The following is an 18,582-nucleotide window of genomic DNA, read 5'->3' on the forward strand; positions in this document are numbered from 1 at the left end:
TGACGGAACAAAATAGACAAGCAATGATTTTTACATTAACTATTTTCTTTTTGTTCTACTTCAAAGCTAAACTATGTTAAATTTTAAAGTGAAAATGACCGGAATAGTTGGAATATATATATCCATCCATCTTATAATCAGCGTTGAGGAGAACAGAGTATTTTATATGTAGGGTCTATTCTGGTTAAATGGCACATGCATTTAGACCATTTAACCAGAATGTCCATTTAAGTCATTAAACTGTTAAACAAAACATGAAAAGTATTTTTACGAAATGTGAAAGGGAACATGCTATATCCGCACCGTGTTTATTGCATGGGTGAATTCTTCAGTACATTATAGGCGCTACTGTAAATGTATCTATAGGGAACACACAGTTCGTAGTCCGTAAGACATGAGCCTGTTCACCGGATGACATTTTGAACCCAGTAAATGTTTCGATGCTTGCCGGATTATTGTATCTGGGTTGGGGGGGGGGGGGGGGTTCCAGGAAGAAATCTTGCCCCTAAAACCCCTCCTTTCCCCATCTTTTGTGTTTGCTTAGCCTCGGACTGGAACGGTATGTTCTGTGAAGTATTTCAATTGGTGACTAAAAACCAGATTGTGGAGGCAAGAGGTGGCAGATGCTGCAGCGATCGCGGCTTTGTGGAAACCTCCCTACCAACGCATCGGTTTCCAAATTAAATCAAAATTAGTTATATTCTCCGGGACATAACTGCTGATGAAGGACAGCAAGGAAGAGGTTCTTGGTAGAAAAGTAAGTACCACATCATTATTTAGAAATCAAATGATAATTTGACTGTTCTCGTGATATGTTAAAACTTGACATGTTTACATCACGCTGGATGGTATTTGTAGAGGTTTTAAATAATCCGGGTTAGATAAAACGGAACAAAGTAATCAAGTAACTACATTTGAAGAGTAGACGTTTTACAGGTATAGGATACCGCGGCTGTCGAACAACACGTTATAAAATGTTGCATTTAATTGCGTTTTTGATTGCTGTGCGTTAATGATTTGTACGAGACATTTAGCGTCTTTGAGGTACTCGATAGATCGTCGCACTTAAAGTTATCTCCTCTTTCACCATTTGCAGCGTAAACATCGTTTTATCCCTCGAGACCGACTGCGCTAGAAAACTGATTCATTTTGAGAATTACTAATTTCACTTTAAACATTCAATCACATAATTGTTTCGTGCAGCATCGCCTTTGAACATATGTTCAGTGTTGTGTGGTCAACCCAGACTGTAAGTCTGCTTCTGTGCGCGCTACTTCTGGAAAAGCAAATAGATATAACAGAGCAAATTTGCATGTTTCATGCAAATTTAAAACTTTAAAAGAAGCATATTAGCAATCGCTGAACGCTAACTATGAAACACGACGCTGCTGTAACTCGCAATTGGTACTTGAGTTCCTTTTTCATGACAAATACGGAGGGGAATGTATTATTCATTGAATATGACAACTGTTTATTGTTTTTGACAGACCAATCATTGCCACGTATTCAACTCTGAATGTGTAATATTATTATTTTATTATTATATTATAATTATTTATTATTTATAATATAAATTTATATTTTAAGGTTACATAAAACCTAAAAAAAAATCAGTTTCTCCCTGCCACGTGCCCCATCGTTGAGTTGTTAGGTTTCAGGATCACCACAATTGCGCATTAAATGACCCTTGAAAAATGGTACGGAACTCAAAACAAACTAAGCATGAATTGAAAATGGCGTGGAAGTGGAATATGTGCAAAAAGAATATGCGATAAACAATTTCATAGTTTCACTTAATTTACTTTAATATCACTTAATGTAAAGTTTATTGAGCAAAACAAAATTAAAAATACTAGGAATGTAATGCTTTTAAAAACCTCTCAAGAAAATGACTAAACTCTGATGGCTACAGTACCCGTCAAAAATTTGGACACACTTACCCACAGAAAGGACTACTGTACTATTTTCTACATTTTAGAATAATTATAAAGCTTTGTGAGTTGGGACACGGAAGGTTGCCTGTTCAAATCCCATGGTCAAGCATAGTAATGTCACCACTGGGCCCTTGAGCAAGATTTTTAACCCCAATTGCTCCAGAGACTGGCTGACCCTGCTTTTCTCTGTATCTGTTTCATGAGGTGTCAGCTTCCTGTAATGCTTATCCAATTGTCCTGAAGGAGGTCCCACATACAGCATATGATGAACATTCATTGGCTACTTTTCCTTAACTCTCCGATTAAACTCCTCCCAAAGCATCAATACTGTGTTCAGGTCAGGCGGCAAGGTCATGTGACACTAACACTCTCCTCTGCAGGCAGCTTGGCCTGTCCAAACCTTTGACTGGTACTGTAGGTAAAATCATGAACGGCTTCATTGGTGGTGTTGCTCAGAGTGGGGTTTTCATTCTTCCCAGTGGCTGCCCCTGATCTTTTGGATCCCAAATCTGCAGCACAGAACTCCAAGCCTCGCCTTTCCTTCTCTGCTAAACCCATTGTCTTAAACCTGGGGGATGACTGTCATACCATTTCCAAGGTAATGAAGTGGAAAACTGTTTCTGCCATATTTCTGCTGGTGTTGCTCTACTTGATATTTGGGGCCATGGTCTTCAAGGCTCTGGAACAGGCCCATGAGAGATCCCAGAAGTTCACCATCCTGGCTGAGAAGCTTGAGTTCCTTACCAGCCACTCCTGTGTCAATTCATCCGAACTTGAGGACTTTGTGAAGGTAACTGAGATCTTATTCTGGCAGGAAGCATGGTTCATCTTCCCTTATTTCTCATATAATTAAAATTTGTAGATTTACAGTCACATAACAAACAGATCATCCATCAGTCATACAGTTTTATCAAATGCCACTCAATATACCAAAAGAACATTCCATTATTTCACACAATTAAAAAAGGAAACACTGTTGTCTAGTAAATGAGAGACCGTGGAGCATTATGAAATATACTTATTAAAAAACACACAAGTAGGAAAACAGGTGAGTTTGTGTATTCAAATTACATCAACAAAACATGTCTCCAAATGTGCCCAATACAGGCAGTTGGGAACACTAATTTTCATCGGTATCTATGAAAAATATGGACAAATTTGCTTTGGGATTACTTATAATTCCCACATGCCACACAAGGTCTTTCCATTTCCAGCTAATAGCCAGCAATATCTTTTTGTCTTTATATTATTTCCTTTCTCATCTAGCTGTTGGACAGGGAATATTAAAGGACACAGTCTTTATTATATAGTAAAACAATTGTATGTTCGAAGAGGAGTTATGACCAACTACACATAATGATTCTCATGTGCCCTTCACTGTGCTTGCAAAGTATAAAGTAAATAAGGAACCAAAGTGAATATAAAAAGATATTATCCTATAATTGTTATAATGCAGCGTATAATTTACCATGTGGCAGCTGAACTTGAAGTTCTGAGAGGGTAGCTGAATGTGTCACCTCCTGGGACACGTTCAATTATACACACCTTAGAACTCAGAACACTCTACTGCCAGTATGTACAAACCCACTAGAATTGCTTGCGTTACAGTGCCACCCACGAAGTGCAGGACAATGTTACAAGATATAAAGGAGAAACACTTCACAGTACAATATATGCCAAAGAACAGTACATTACAAATGTGCAAAGATGTCTAAAAGAAATTGCATAAGAGTATATGTGCGAATGATTGCAAAGTGCAAGGGTCAGGTTAGGTATAAATGACATACAGAAATATATTGCGATGTGATAACTCAGTCAGAAGCAATTCTTTTGGCACCTTCGGTGTAATAAGAAGCTTATGGAAAGGAAGGCATTTCACATATCAAGACTGAGGATCACTCCAGTCAGTACTGAGCATTTTACTTACAGCACAATGAAAAAAATCTCTGACCAAATTTTCCCTGTCATGAGAAGAGGCCGGACTCTTGTAGCTGCAGGGTTGCCCTGAGTCTTCCCATGGAGTCGATACAGGTCTAGGGGGCAGGAAGTGCATTAAATGGCCACAGCAAAATTTTCAGTTTCACTCATTTCTCAATTTATGGGAATGAAGTAAAATATACAACCTGGCTCTTCCCTGCTTCTCATTCATGAAGGGCTTCCTCCTTGCTTTATGGGTCTTCAGCCCTGCTTCTAGGAGCCCGATACACACTGTCCTAGCAGTGCACTTCACACCTGCACTTAATGTTTCCCATTCCTATTGAAGGTCACTTGAGGTCATCCACCGATTTATGAGGCACTGCTGAAGAAGTTGACGAAATATTATTATTATTATTATTATTATTATTATTATTATTATTTTAATGCTGAAATAGTTTAGCAATACCAAAGGAGTGCCATTTTGGTCACGAATCGTTTTTCATATTTGTGTTTTTTAAGCTCTCTGCTCCTCTGTGCTGCTTTCTGTAGTAGGGATGTCCCTTAACCTGAAATGCTTAATCACACATGGCAATGGTTCTTTATTGCAGAGACTATGACAGTGGTGAGTCATAGTAACAAGTATTGAATTATTCGAGACTGCATACATAACAGTTACTGGCCCCCACATTTGTGCTGGCTTGTCCTGTTTTAAGGAGTTGCAGTGGACCGATCAGCAATAGGCTCTGAATGTTCTGTGGTTCTCTCTGAGCAGCAAGTGATTTCCTCTTTGAAACTTTCAAGTCTGAGTTTCGCTCAGCTGATGTTGAACTAAGGACCAAGTCCTGCACTAAGTACCATGGACAGCTCTTCCTCTCTTGTAGTGACTGCTTTACGAAAAGAAGCTGTAATGCTATTAACATCAGTACTATTCATTGACTTTATATGCGTTAATCACAACAGATGGGTACAAAAAACAACAGACGATAACAGCGAGCGATAGCAAAAGTGATCTCAAATATCTCATGTCCACCAAATGCAGCTCAGTTGAACTCTTTTTATGTATAAAGAAAAGACTTACAAAAAAATGAATAAGCAAAAAAACTAGAAAACACATACACCAATTATAAAAACGTGATTAGCAGTGAAATAATGTCTCTAACAACAAGTATGATTACCTAACCATTGCGTCTCCATTCTCACATGTGCTCCTTTTATTCTGGTAAATCAAAAAATTCTAAGGCAGAATAGATGAAAAGAAAGATTTCCTCCACTTCAGTGCGCAATGAGATTAAGATGTATTGGTTTCTTTCAGCAGAATACAAATATTGGGTTATAATTGCAAATTATGCTGTGTACAGAAATTGTAGCATGGGGGCATGTTTACTCTTACATTTTATTAATTTATCTGACACTTTTATCCAATGTCTCTTTCTTGCATGTTGGATTTCTTTCCGTTTGGTTGGAGTTTGCATGTTCTGTCTGAATCCATGCTGTTTCCTCTGGGTTACTCCTCTTTCCTGCGGTGGTTCAAAGACCTACAATTATGTGGATCCATTCCTCTCAAATTGTTCATAGTGTATGATGATAGCTTGATTACCCTTTCAGGAAGCCCCTTCACTTTCCTAGGCTCCCTATGACCCAGCATTAAATAAATCTATAGGGGTTATGAATAGGTGGATAATGTGGCTGCTGTTATTCTGTCTATAGAATATTTCAGAGCTCCTAAGGATCATTTCAGTAGATGGGAAACTGAAAATGAGCATTCACTTTCTTTTAATGACCAATGGTTTTTTGTCTGGAGATCTCATTTTCCACGCAGTCATGAATGTTGACGTCAGGGAAATGGGATGGCTACGGATTCCGGGATGTTCTGTGTTTCTTGAATAGTATTATGTAGTGTTCTTTGAAAAACTTTAATCTAAGGGAATTACAAACAGAATCAATGGGCAGCTGATTTTTTTCAAAGCAAAATTCATCCCTAGTTGAATGATGCTCTCTCTACAGTTTTGCTTTGTTGTGGACATAAATGTATTTATACATATATTTATTTAACATGCTTTTGTCCAAAGTGATGTACAAGTGATGATCACAGAGCAGGGTCAGCTATTGTCCCTGAAGCAATTTCTGGTTATGAGCCTTACTCAAGGGCCCAGCGATGATACGGCCACTCTTCCGGCCATGGGATTTGAACTCATGACCTTACAGATATGGACACAGACCCCTACCCCCACTGGGCAGCACACTGCCCTGGGAAAAACAGAGATGCAGAAAACACAAGTGCATGGTCTGTCAGACATTCCGGTGCTCATATAAGAAAGGAGATTCCAGTGGAAAAAAGGAAAAATAATTTTTTTTAAATCAAATTGAATTGAATCGAATTGAATTGAATTGAGTCTTCATAAACACTAATTTGTTGTTATTTATGGGTGGGGCACAAGGGCATAGCCATCTTTAATCTTCAAAGCATGTTGAGGTGCCCACTGCTCACATCACTGGGAGAGGAAAGCCCCCAACACCGTCAGAACATGAACGTGACAGAATTATTCCTTGGCATAGCTCTCCTCTATGTATGTAACACACTCTTCAAAATCACTTGCTTTAACTTTCTCATAGGCAGAGAACTCTACAGCCTATCGCAGATTACTTTCCATAAGAAAAGCCCAATTGCCTTAACAATCAAGGGTGCAGATTTGGGTATGGACAGTAGGGACATAATCCTTACCAATATTGTGGGAGTATCGTGTGTTTAGAGGGGCAGAGGGTTTGGGGCTGATCTGGTCCCTACCAATGCTGAAACCAAACCTATGGTCTTGTTAACGATCCACTGATTTGGAGCAGAAATGATTCAGAAGGATATAAATGAGGGAGAACAAATTAAAACATTAGTGGCTTCCAGTAATCAAGGCTATTTATTTTTCTCAGGGCAGAATCCTATTGAGAAAATCCCTAAGGGTCAAATCTTAGAATCACCCCTATTTTACACTTTGGGAGGAAATGCGAGTGCAAAATAAAAGCCAAACATTCCTGGGCGAGAATGTGCAAATCAATATGGAATGTAACCTCATGGAGTATGGTCATACTCAGGGTCAACCCTTGGTGTTCTGGTAGCCTAGATACCCTAGATGAGATTCCGCCACCCGCCACCCCCCCACCCCCCACCCAGGCCAACATAAAACAAAATTTGTCAGTTCATTTATATTAAATACATTTCAGTAGCACAGGATATCTGGCTGCTAACTAGCTAAATAGCATATATATTCACATGAAACTAGTAAAATATTAAAACTAACATAATTAACTGTAATGTCATGTAATGCAAACAGAGGTATTTGTTTTGACTTTTGCAGCCTCGTAATCAAACGGCACCCTTGGTGACAGCCTATGTCGCACAGCTACATACATAATTTCAAAAAGAAATCTTTTAGTATCAGGACCAAAACATATTACTGAAGGAAATTCACTTTGGGCTGGAGTACCCATTTGGTGCTTCGGGAATAAGCTGCCCTGCTACCAGAATTATTGTGGTCCTGCTATACAATAGCATACATTCGACGACCAAACCCTGGGTGCTTTAATCCACAGCAGGTGGTGGCCGCCGTGAGAACTGGGGTAAATCCCTCAGGCAACTCGTCCAATGAGATGAGCCTCTGGGACCTCAGCAGTTCCTTCTTCTTTGCTGGGACTGTTATCACCACCATCGGTGAGTATCTATGTGTTTATAAAGAGTCATACAGCATTCACAGTATTTTAAAACTCAATCAAAGGACTTAAAGGGGCCCTACAGTATAATGCTTTTCTGTTTTTTCCCCTTTTTTGTGCATTATATAGCTTTATGTGCATGGAAGCAGTCTGCAAAGTCTTAAGGCCCCAAATACATGCCAAAGGGAGTAACTCACCACAGAAACCATTCTTCTCTAATTTGCCTGAAACGCCTCGTTGGAATTCCAGTTCATACAATCCTCATTGGCTGCCGGCCTGCAAGGATCTGTCTGCAGACTCCAAGAACGTGTAGGGCTAGCTGATTGATCGAGCAAGCTGACCAATCAGAGCACACTGGGCTCATCAGGCGTAGGGCTTAAAGAGCCAACAGAGCACTTCAGACAGAATTATAGACAGAGTAAATATAGATATACAGTATGAGAAAAATGTGTTTTTTGGAACATTGAAACATGTAAATTCATTGCAATAGTGAACTGCATATGTTTGTGTTCATATCTTTGTGGGAACCATCCATTCATTTCTATAGGAACAACCGTAATACCAACAACAACAATCTTGACCCCTACATAGCCCTAACCTTAAGCATAAGTGACCAAACAAAATATAAGGTGTCATGATCCGTGGGCGAGCAGAGGAATTACGGAGCGAGGAATCAGGGTCGAGAAGCCAGAGAGTCGGGAAGCGGGGTTTATTCCGGACATACAGGCAGACAAGGCACGTTGGCCGGTACAGACTTCACAAGACTTCAATGACAGATAAGGGGATACATGCTCTGACATGAACATAAATGCACAAGACTAATTGGGAATAACAGGAAACAGCTGATGACATCGGGATTTCGCACGAGGTTAATGAGGGGGGCGTGGCACATATGAGGATCGACGAGCGGGCGTGACACATGCACATTCTCACAGCAGCTCCACACATGGCGTACGCATGTTTCTGCTCGGTTTTGTAGGTGCTATATACAGTGCTTATAAAATAGAAAGGCACACATTTTATATTTATGTTGCAAGGTTTTTTTGTCTTTATTATGGTCATAAATACAAACTGACTTCTGAGTTTGCGAGTAATTAATTTTTATGACTCCTTGTTTAAGCATTCTTGATTTAATTTCAGTCAAGGCAGCATGACTAACAATCATCCACATAATTAGACTGCTTAAGGTTTTAGGCTGGTTGGATGGTGAAAAATAGACTGATTTTGGAAGTGAACCATGTCAGTACAAGTCATTTGGAGAGTTCCTCATTTGGAGTGACTCTTAAACATATTATTGCATGCATAAAAACTCATTAATTACTTGCTACATTTATGTAGCAAATTGGATAAAATTATTTGCACAGAAAATTTCAAAATCCTTAATTGTGCCATTTCAGACAGAAATAAGTCGAGATTTCTTTTGAGAACTGCCATTTAGCAATGGACACTGAAGCATCTGTTTGCAAATGCATTCAGAGTGCTCTTTAAGTGATGGAGGTCACATCTACTCTGAATATTAATCATGCAGTGGGCAAACAGTCACATTCTGCACCCTGTAGATTTCCTGTTCAGTGGTTTATGAAGCTTCCTGTGGTTTTCAGTAAGTGAAGTAAGGAAACAAATTACCTGACAGCTCATTGCTGTGGAATGAATATTTAAGATGATTGTATGGAATGTATCTGATTTTATCATTTTAAGGACGGAATGTTTGTTCCCAAAAACTAAACATTTAATGTCCAAGTACTACTGCAATCCATGGAGTCCATTGAATGGAATCTGGTCCTTTGCCAAATTAGTACATATCAGTGATGTTGACCTGAATCAGCTTTCCCCACAGGACGCCCTCTCCCCATTATGGGTTTAGGTTTCAGGCTCACTGTAACCCAGTATCCTCGGCCCTCCGTATCTGCAGGGTCCTCATCTGCAGATTCAACCAGCTGCAGATCATAAATATATGAGAAAAAAAAGTCATCTATAAAGTCCGAAAAACAAACCTTGAATTTGCCACATGCCACGCGGTATGCTGAAAGTTTTATGTCGGTAGTCAGAATTTTCAGTCTGACATCGGAGTGTCTGAAAAGTGACGTGGCCCCTAACATGGTCATTTTTTCCCCACTCCTAGCGTACTGGTGAGGCTGAAATTCACAGATACTCTCCTTTTCCCTTTACCCGCACTGCTTAATTGTGCTGCTTAAAATTCAGTATGCAACTCCGAGTCTTTAGAGTGAAGGCAGAAAAGCCAATTTTGGAAAATTCAGCAGCCAAATAAATGGCTCGTTTTCCATCATCAGGTCATTAATTTGGCTGCTGTATTTTCCCCTGTGATTTGCATTTTTAGGTAATATAAGTAATCTAGAGATGATTTAAAGTAAACAAGAGGATTCGCATAGATTATATGGAAATACTACTGCGTTTCATATAAGGGACTTGAGCATTCACAGATTTTGGTGTCTGTGGGGGGCCCTGGAATGAATCCCCCGCAGATATGGAGGTCTGATTATATTAGGCAAGCAGTTATGGTTCGATGGATACATCATGGGATACATCTCTGCTGAATGATGGGTCACTGGTATCGTGATAAATTTTCCCAACCATTTATAGCAATTGTTTCAATTTCCTCTTCATAATCTGCCCATATGTGTATAAATACAGTACCAGTCAAAAGTCTGGAAACACCTGCTTAAAAGCAGGTGACATAGTTAAAATAGATACAAATGCATTTTAATGCATTTGTATCTATTTTAACTATGTTACTCACCTTATAGTAAAAATGAATGAATGAAGTAGTGAAGTAATACATATCAAACATTGTAATCACCAAGAGAAGTGTTCAACATCTTAAAATTTTTCAAGTTTTAGAGTTTTGAAAATAGCCCCCCTTTTGCTTCGATGACAGCGTTGCAGATTATTGGTATTCCTTCAACCAGCTTGCAGATGTAACCTCCTGGGATGCTTTTCCTACAAGAATTTCCACAGGTTCTGGGTACAAGCTGGCTACCTTGCTGTATCTCTTCAATCTGACTCATCCCAAACCAGCTCTATAGAGTTTAAGTGAGGGATTCTGGGGGGGCAGGTCATCCGTCATCTCTTTCCTTCACAAGACTGTACAGTACTTACATAACCTTGAGGTGTCCTTAGGACCATGTCACTGAAAGACAAATGATTTTTAGTAGGTTTGCAGAAAATTTTGAATGATACTTTGTATATAGCTTTAGATTCCAAAAAGAAGCAAATCTTAAAATTTTCAAAAATATATGTCCTCTCCACCTTCAAACAATTACAAAACAGATCTTTAAAAACAATGCAACAGATTCCAGATAATGAAATACGGTAATCATCAGTCAAGCTTACGGTGCACCTGCAAACAGGGAACTTAATGTATTCCAGAAAGCAGATTAATTTTATATGCACGGTTTTCATGCAATGTACAGATCTCATAATAGTCACAGAATGGTGTAGATTGGTTTACATAATACATTTCATTTCTACCAAATTTTTTCTCATGAATATTGGATCTTTCAAAGGGTATTTTGAGGCTCTGCAACAAATTTAAGTTATTGTCAGAAACCTTACATTCAAGTGATCCCTATTATGCTTATTACGTAGCAACTCTTCTATTACCCTGGCTAGTAATGAGAAGCTAAGGAACATTCTAGAAACCCCAAAATCATCAGGGAAGTTTACAGAATAAACTTGCAAAGCCTTACAAATTCTCTCTGCAAATGAATTTCCCTTTCAAGTGCAAATGCCCATTTGATACCACCTGTGATCTTGACTTTCATATGATTCCCACCGTAACCCTTAAAACCCTTAAAATGGGATCCACTGAACCCATTGCTATTGGATTACAGAGCAGCTGACAAGGGCACACACACCACAAGAAGAGACAAACAACATGAGGATAGTCAACGTCTACTATATTACATATTATTAGGAAACAACATTTTACTTATTTAAACCATGGATATTTTTTTAAGTCGTTTTTCATTCTCGATGTTAAACATGGCCGTAAATACATTGATGGAGGATCTTCATCAGTGATTCTCTGACAGCAAACAATTTGTACATTTCTAGTATTAAAATCAGGTGTCTATCCCTTGAGCTAAAGAAATGATAGCCCCTTATTCCAAAAATCTTACTAACGGTTTAGTTGCTAAAGTGCAAGAACCATATTTAAGACCAATTATCTTCAAGTAGAATACAAACCTGGCACATGTAGCATCTAAATTAATTTCAACTTAATTTTTCATCTGCTTAAACTAAGCAAATTTTGTGTGCCTTTCAAAGCCTGATGGACAGCCATGTTTGTAGCTAATGTTGTATGAGACTCCATGTTCAAACTCCAATATTTATGAAAAATGTTTAATTCATGTTGCCTTTGAGTTTCGAAGGCTCCTTTCTGACTCAACCTTCCACGGACCCCCCCGGCCACAGCATATACAGATGCATTAAACATTAACAAACTGTGTGCACGGTGCATTTTTTCTGTTCTGTTTTCACACCCTAAAGCAGGGCTGCCCAACCCTGCTCCTGCAGATTTACCACCCTGCAGAGATGAGGTGCAGCCCCAATTTAACACACCAGATACAGATAATCAGGCCCTTGTATAGCATCTCAGTATTAGAGCCAGCTTAGCTAATTCAATACTGAGACGCTAATTAAGGGCCTAATTATCTATATCAGATGTGTTAAATTAGGGCTGCACCTAAGCTCTGCAGGGTGGTAGATCTGTAGGAGCGGGATTGGGCAGCCCTGCCCTGAAATATTTTTACAACAATGCATTTCATTTTCTGGAATGGCAAATGTCTTTAATAGGGTCTTCAGTGAGCCTGCTTTGCTTTTAGAAGAGTTTGGGTCAGGATTAGTTGGCACAGAGAGGACAATGTACAACATTTTATAATCTATCACTGCCAGTTTCTACCATTTTCAATTCCAGGTCTCTGTCTGAATATGCAAGGATCCTTTTTTACAAGAAGGAATTGTAAATATTGATCATGTTACTTCGGTGTACGTTTAAATTCAGCTGATGCTCTCTGTTATAGGCTTTGGGAACATCTCTCCACACACTGAAGGGGGAAAGATATTCTGCATTATCTATGCTTTGTTGGGGATCCCTCTCTTTGGTTTCCTGCTGGCTGGGGTTGGAGACCAGCTGGGCACCATCTTTGGAAAAGGAATAGCTAAAGTCGAGAAGATGTTTGTGGTGAGTGAAGTGTTTCTGGTACAGATACTTTCATAATGCATTATAATGGTCAGTATAAGAATTGATAAAGCATTACAGCTTCTTCTATTGACAGTCATAAGGCATTATAGTGTTGATTATAATACTTCATAAACTCCAGTGAAGCTCTCATCTATAATGCACTAGAGATACCTTCACAATATATTATAATGGTTGGTATAGGAATTAATAAAGCATTACAGCATCTTCTATTTACAGTCATAAACAATTATAGTGTTAATTATAATACTTCATAAGCTGCAATGAAGCTCACGTCTACAATTCACTACAAATTATAATGACTGGTATAAGAATTAAGGATTCTTTGTAATGCATTATGATTGTATCTATAGTGCATTATAGATGAAGGCTTCATGAAACACTAATAATTCATAATAAACATGCCATGGGCGTTGTTATGTCTGATCACTTGAGGCTATAGCCCCAATCTCCCTTCAAAAAAACGTCAAACCCCAGGTAAATGTGACTAGGCCCCTGATCTTCTCAATAGCTAGAAACACCCCTGAACATGGCTATAATATGTTATGCCTTTAAAAAATATATATGTGTACTTGGGTGGGGGCCCTGTACTAGATGCTTTCATGGGGCCCAAAATCTCTAGTTATTCCCCTTGTGAATAATACAATACGCTTGTATTCATTACTTAGTTTTAATCATCTTTTAGTCTATTACATGAAAAGATTTTCTTCATTTGTTTATTAGGCTGTTTAGATTTAATATAACTCTATGACTAGAATTATTTAAGAGTTAGAAATGATGATGTATATGACTAGCCACAGGAATGTACTTGTAGAGTTATAGAGTGATAGTAATTATGATAGTCATATTTATTATCAAGGATAAAAATATCTAATGACAACTGGAGTGAAATTCAGCAAGTGATGTGCTGGTTAAAGACGTGTAATTCTGTAGACTTTAAGTGCCATGATCTAAAGGCAATGCCATGTGGTCTTGTGTGCAGAAATGGAACGTGAGTCAAACCAAAATCCGTGTGACGTCCACCGTACTCTTCATCTTGTTCGGGTGCCTGCTGTTCGTAACCATACCTGCCATCATCTTTAAGCACATTGAGGGTTGGAGTGCGCTCGAGGCCATCTACTTTGTGGTCATCACTTTGACGACCATCGGATTCGGTGATTTTGTTGCTGGTGGGTTTCAATGACTTTAGTGAAAGCTGTAGCTCCCAGTATAATCACAGAACTTTTTTTTTTTTTAACTTAATTTCTGTTTCCGAATATAATACAAGGCCTGCCATTCCTCATGAATACTGTTCTTTGGCAGTAGATTGAACAATGCAATGGCATCAACAAAGATGAAGTAGACACTGGTGTTGATTACATTATGTTCTACAATACTTAAGTGAATACCAAGCAATCGTCATTTATTAACTGAGGCCCACTAAAAGAACAGGGAACCCTAAGAATTTATTCTTAACCATAGGCCCGTGTTCCAAACACAGGAGCAAAGTGTTATAATAAGGTAATTAGAAGTATGATGCAGATTGGAATGGTGAGACTGCCTTCAACAGAACCGTGCTTTTGTTGTTGGTGAGTCCGCATTTCATGTTTCCTATGTCAGAGACCAGTTTACCACACGTCTACAAGTCTGCGTTATGCATTTTTATTGTAAAAGCTGAAAGAAATCTAAAGTCAGGTTCTTCCTTAACATCTTACATGGCCTGTTTCCATAGGGGGGCCAGGGTGGGCTTAGCCCGCCCAGACTTGATCCACCAGGTAAATGCCAACTAATCAGAGATGCATACCCAAACATCCCCCACTGGGCCCCTCCAGTGAAGTTATTATTTCACCCATTTAGCAAGTCCTTCCTTCCTGTTCTATAGGAGGATCAGAGATTGAGTACTTGGACTATTACAAGCCAGCAGTATGGTTCTGGATTGTGGTCGGTCTTGCCTACTTTGCTGCTGTACTCAGTATGATAGGAGACTGGCTGCGAGTGCTGTCCAAAAAAACAAAGGAAGAGGTAAGAGCATTTCTATTGTACCTGACCTCCAGTACCAGTCAGAAGTCTGGACAAACCTACTGAAAATCATTTGTTTTTGAATAAGATAATGACCTTAAGCACGTCTCGAGGTTATGTAGTGAGTATTATCTTGTGAACAAGCAAAGAGATGGAGTGCTGTGACAGATGACCTGGCCCCCACAATCCCCCAACCTAAACTCTATAGAGCTGCTTTGGGATGAGTCGAGGTGGACATCTTGTGCCCAGAACTTGTGGAAACTCCTTCCTGACTACTGGAGAAGCATTCCAGGTGGCTACATCTGGAAACTAGTCGAAAGAATGTCAAGAGTCTGCAATGCTGTCATCAAAGCAAATGGGAGCTATTTTGAAAAATCTAAAACTTGAAAAATGTTAAGATTTAAGAGTTTTTATATGTATTATTTCTTTGCCTTGAGGCTTTATAGTATAAGGTGAATAACAGCTAAAATAGATACAAATGCATTAAAAGCAGGTGTGTCCAGACTTTTGATTCATACTGTACATTAAACCTAACTGCCATGATGCAGTGTATGTGGTAAAATGTGCGTTGTATCACATTCGGTTATGGTCATGACTGTCCTACAGATTCTCATTGAAAACATAACCACTTATCCAGGCTAGGGCTGTGATGAGTCCTATCCCAAGAAACAGGGGTCACTCTGGGGAAATATAGAAAAAGCAATTCATTCACCAGCAACTTTTTGTACTATGCGTGTCAATCAGAATACAAGGCCACCATGCAATCCAATAAGCCACCAAACTGTCCTAAAGACATGTAAACCAGTGTTTCTCAACCCGGTCCCCAACAGAATCCACAAATAGACAATCCACATTTTTGTTCCCTCCCAGCTCCCTGCTTGGCAGTCCCTTGTCTGGGGCTCCCCCAGGACTGGTGTGAAAAACACTGATGTAGACAATATGTATTAAACAAAATATTCTACAGTGAAATTCTTTCAAAAATCCATCCTTAACCTGCAATGATTTTGTTTGTTTGTTTCATGTGGCACCAATATAATGCAGGATATTATTTCCTGGTCTAACCATCATCCGATTATCATCTCAATTTATAGATGCTTTGCGTACTGCATTAGTGATGATTGTTGGGGTAATCAAATTTACTGAGGAAAAAAGTATGATTCAGTGGCAATGATCATATTAATACTTGCTAACTGTGAATTAATTTGGTCTTATTGCATGCTCCACAAAAGATTAGTACATCATTTAAATCTAAGCCACAATGTGACTCTTGAACCGAAGGAGCATCACGTCTATTTGAAGGTTCCTCCAGTTCTCCAAATCCCTCAGCCTATCACAGCGCGAGAGCCTGCATGCCAGGGAGGCTGAGAAGTGTGATCCCCTTATAGTTTGAACATTTCACATGGTCCCCCAAATTTTGGCCCTTTGTAGGAATCTGGATGGATGGAGTTCCATACCTTGCCATTTGGCTTTACTAATGCCCCTGTCTAGGGTTTGGCCAAAATGTTGTCAAATCTTTTATTAGAATCTTTATCCACAATAAACATCAAATTTTTTTGTTTACAAACTGACCACATTGGAATCTATGTAAGAGTGTTCATTGACTAACCACTTAACCAGCAATTCTATCCTTACAAGAAACATTGTTTGTGGCTTTATAAAAATAAACTTCATTGATTATTAATGTAGGTGTTCATTTGTACAAACAGTGTCTTTTCAAAGTTTACAATAGTCTGATCCATGTTAGATTTCACAAATCCAGTTTTAGTTCAAGATCTAGTCACTTGTCACTAAAATCTAGTCGCTAAGTTGAGATCTACTGAGACAGATGGTTGAAAAAGAAGTAAGATATACGGACAACTCTGAGATGTTATGAATTCTGGAATATTTCACAATGTTGCACATTGATCTGTTTGTGTTTTAGTACATGCAGACATCATGTGACTGGCATTTTCTGATTTGTTCTGTCATTATAGTAATCGTGTTTGTTCTGTTGTTATAGTGCTTCAGTAGTGCTGAATTGCAATTTTTGCAGTAACTCCTTAATATTTATCGTAGAAACCGTTGCAACCAGTCACGTTAAATTACCATCATATCGCCCACCAATACCCCCCCCCCTCTGTTTAGGTGGGGGAATTCCGCGCCCACGCAGCAGAATGGACAGCCAATGTGTCAGCCGAGTTCAAGGAGACCCGGCGACGCCTGAGTGTCGAGATTTATGACAAGTTCCAGAGGGCAGCCTCCATCAAGCGCAAGCTGTCATCTGAGCTGGGCCTCAGTCCTGGGCAGGAGGCACCACTGGGGAAGAGGGCCCCGTCTGTTAATTTCACCAGCGAAAGGGACCAGGATGCCAAGAATGGCAGCCCATACATGAACGGCCTTCAGCCCGACTGTGTTGACTGCAGTGAGATTGCCATCATCGAGCACCTCAAATAAGGGCGTTCCCTGTCTAGGTGAAAACACTGCTCAGAAAATTGCCAGATCCAACTAATTAACATTATACAGGTGTTCACAGTCATAATTCAAGTTTTTTACGCACTGTGGGGTCACTTTACACTTGGCACCAGATGAATTTCCCCGTAGTTTGAACAAAGCTCCCAATGTACTACTGAAGAAGAAACACAAGTGCCTTAAATGTCAAGTCTTATTTTAAATTCTTAAACTCTAATGCATGTTTTGATATGTATGCCTATAGTCTGCTTAAGCTTTTGTGATGAGGACAGGAGCACACACAAACTACAGAATTTTTCCAGAATGACTATAACTGACCTTTTTTTACCAATTTTTTTTATTTTATTTATTTTTTTTTTAAATAATTTGTCATCCATATCTTATGTTTCTCTTTAAACTATATTGTAATTAAGTTAAATAGCTAGCAGTGTGATTTGAAGGCACGGCTGAAGAATGTTCCTGAGATTGATTCCCTTTCGTCACTGCTCTGCGCATCTTCAAAAGTTTCAGAGCTCAGCAAACACTAGGATAATCGATACTGGTCTCCATTAAAAAAGGGGGGGAAATGTGGATTTTCCATCTTCTTCTCAATATGTATTTTTTATATTGCTCTTATTTTGCTTTATTCTTTTAATAGTACTTGGTAGAACTATTCCTTAGCAAGTCCTTGACTATAGCATGACCCAATGTATTGTTGATCCACATGAATGACTTGTAACCTTTGTTAAACTGCATAATTCTGATGAAAATAGCTCTTTGTTAGAATAAGATAGTCATTGCATGATTTTTATGCAATTGTATATTTTTTAATATTATGTAAAATCTGCTTTCATGATTACATTAGTAATCTTTTTGGTTTGTTTCATGAAATATATTTTAATACAACTGCTAAAAATTTATATGGCTTTAAAAAGTATGAAGTGTAGGCAGGTATAAAGAAATGGGTTGGAAATAATCTGTGAGACTAAAAGTCAACAATGCTATGTTTTAATAAATACAGACAAAATCTGAAGAAGCTAATCTGTTCACCATACTGGTACCCTTCTTTACAAAACAATACATATGTATCTTTTCTCAAAGACGCTATACCAAAACTAAAGATCAGTATGGATTATTCTACATCTTCAGAGAAGAAGGCAAAAATGTTTCACAAGTATTCTGACTTAAAAAGTCAATATTTAATGGAAGCCCCATATACCTTACAGCCATTTCTTCTTAGTAGATGTTTTTCTAGTTCTGCAAAAGCACTGTTCAAGTCCAATTGCGATTCTCGGAATGAATCGAAGTGTTGCTTTTGAACCACCCCACCATGTTAAACCATCCGAGTCTGTTTTTGGATTCTGTCTGTTTTATCATAGCATTTTA

At 38.8% G+C, this 18,582-nt stretch overlaps 1 protein-coding gene across 1 annotated transcript; it reads left to right on the forward strand.

Moving 5' to 3' along the window:
• Positions 1-654: 654 nt before the first annotated feature.
• Positions 655-17,994, forward strand: kcnk2a (potassium channel, subfamily K, member 2a). The gene is made up of 7 exons (XM_048974807.1): positions 655-757; positions 2,414-2,724; positions 7,434-7,551; positions 12,593-12,753; positions 13,754-13,940; positions 14,633-14,772; positions 16,894-17,994. Coding segments are annotated over exons 1-7 (1,227 nt in total). The 5' UTR covers positions 655-756; the 3' UTR covers positions 17,203-17,994.
• The last annotated feature ends 588 nt before the right edge of the window (positions 17,995-18,582 follow it).

This window comes from Brienomyrus brachyistius, chromosome 14 (genome assembly GCF_023856365.1).
Source record: "Brienomyrus brachyistius isolate T26 chromosome 14, BBRACH_0.4, whole genome shotgun sequence".
NCBI classification, from domain to species: domain Eukaryota; kingdom Metazoa; phylum Chordata; class Actinopteri; order Osteoglossiformes; family Mormyridae; genus Brienomyrus; species Brienomyrus brachyistius.

Excerpts from the sequence above, each read along its gene's own strand:
- kcnk2a (XM_048974807.1), top strand. Across the intron at positions 2,725-7,433 it reads AACTTGAGGACTTTGTGAAG|CAGGTGGTGGCCGCCGTGAG; the intron begins GTAACTGAGATC and ends TTTAATCCACAG. Across the intron at positions 12,754-13,753 it reads AAGTCGAGAAGATGTTTGTG|AAATGGAACGTGAGTCAAAC; the intron begins GTGAGTGAAGTG and ends TCTTGTGTGCAG.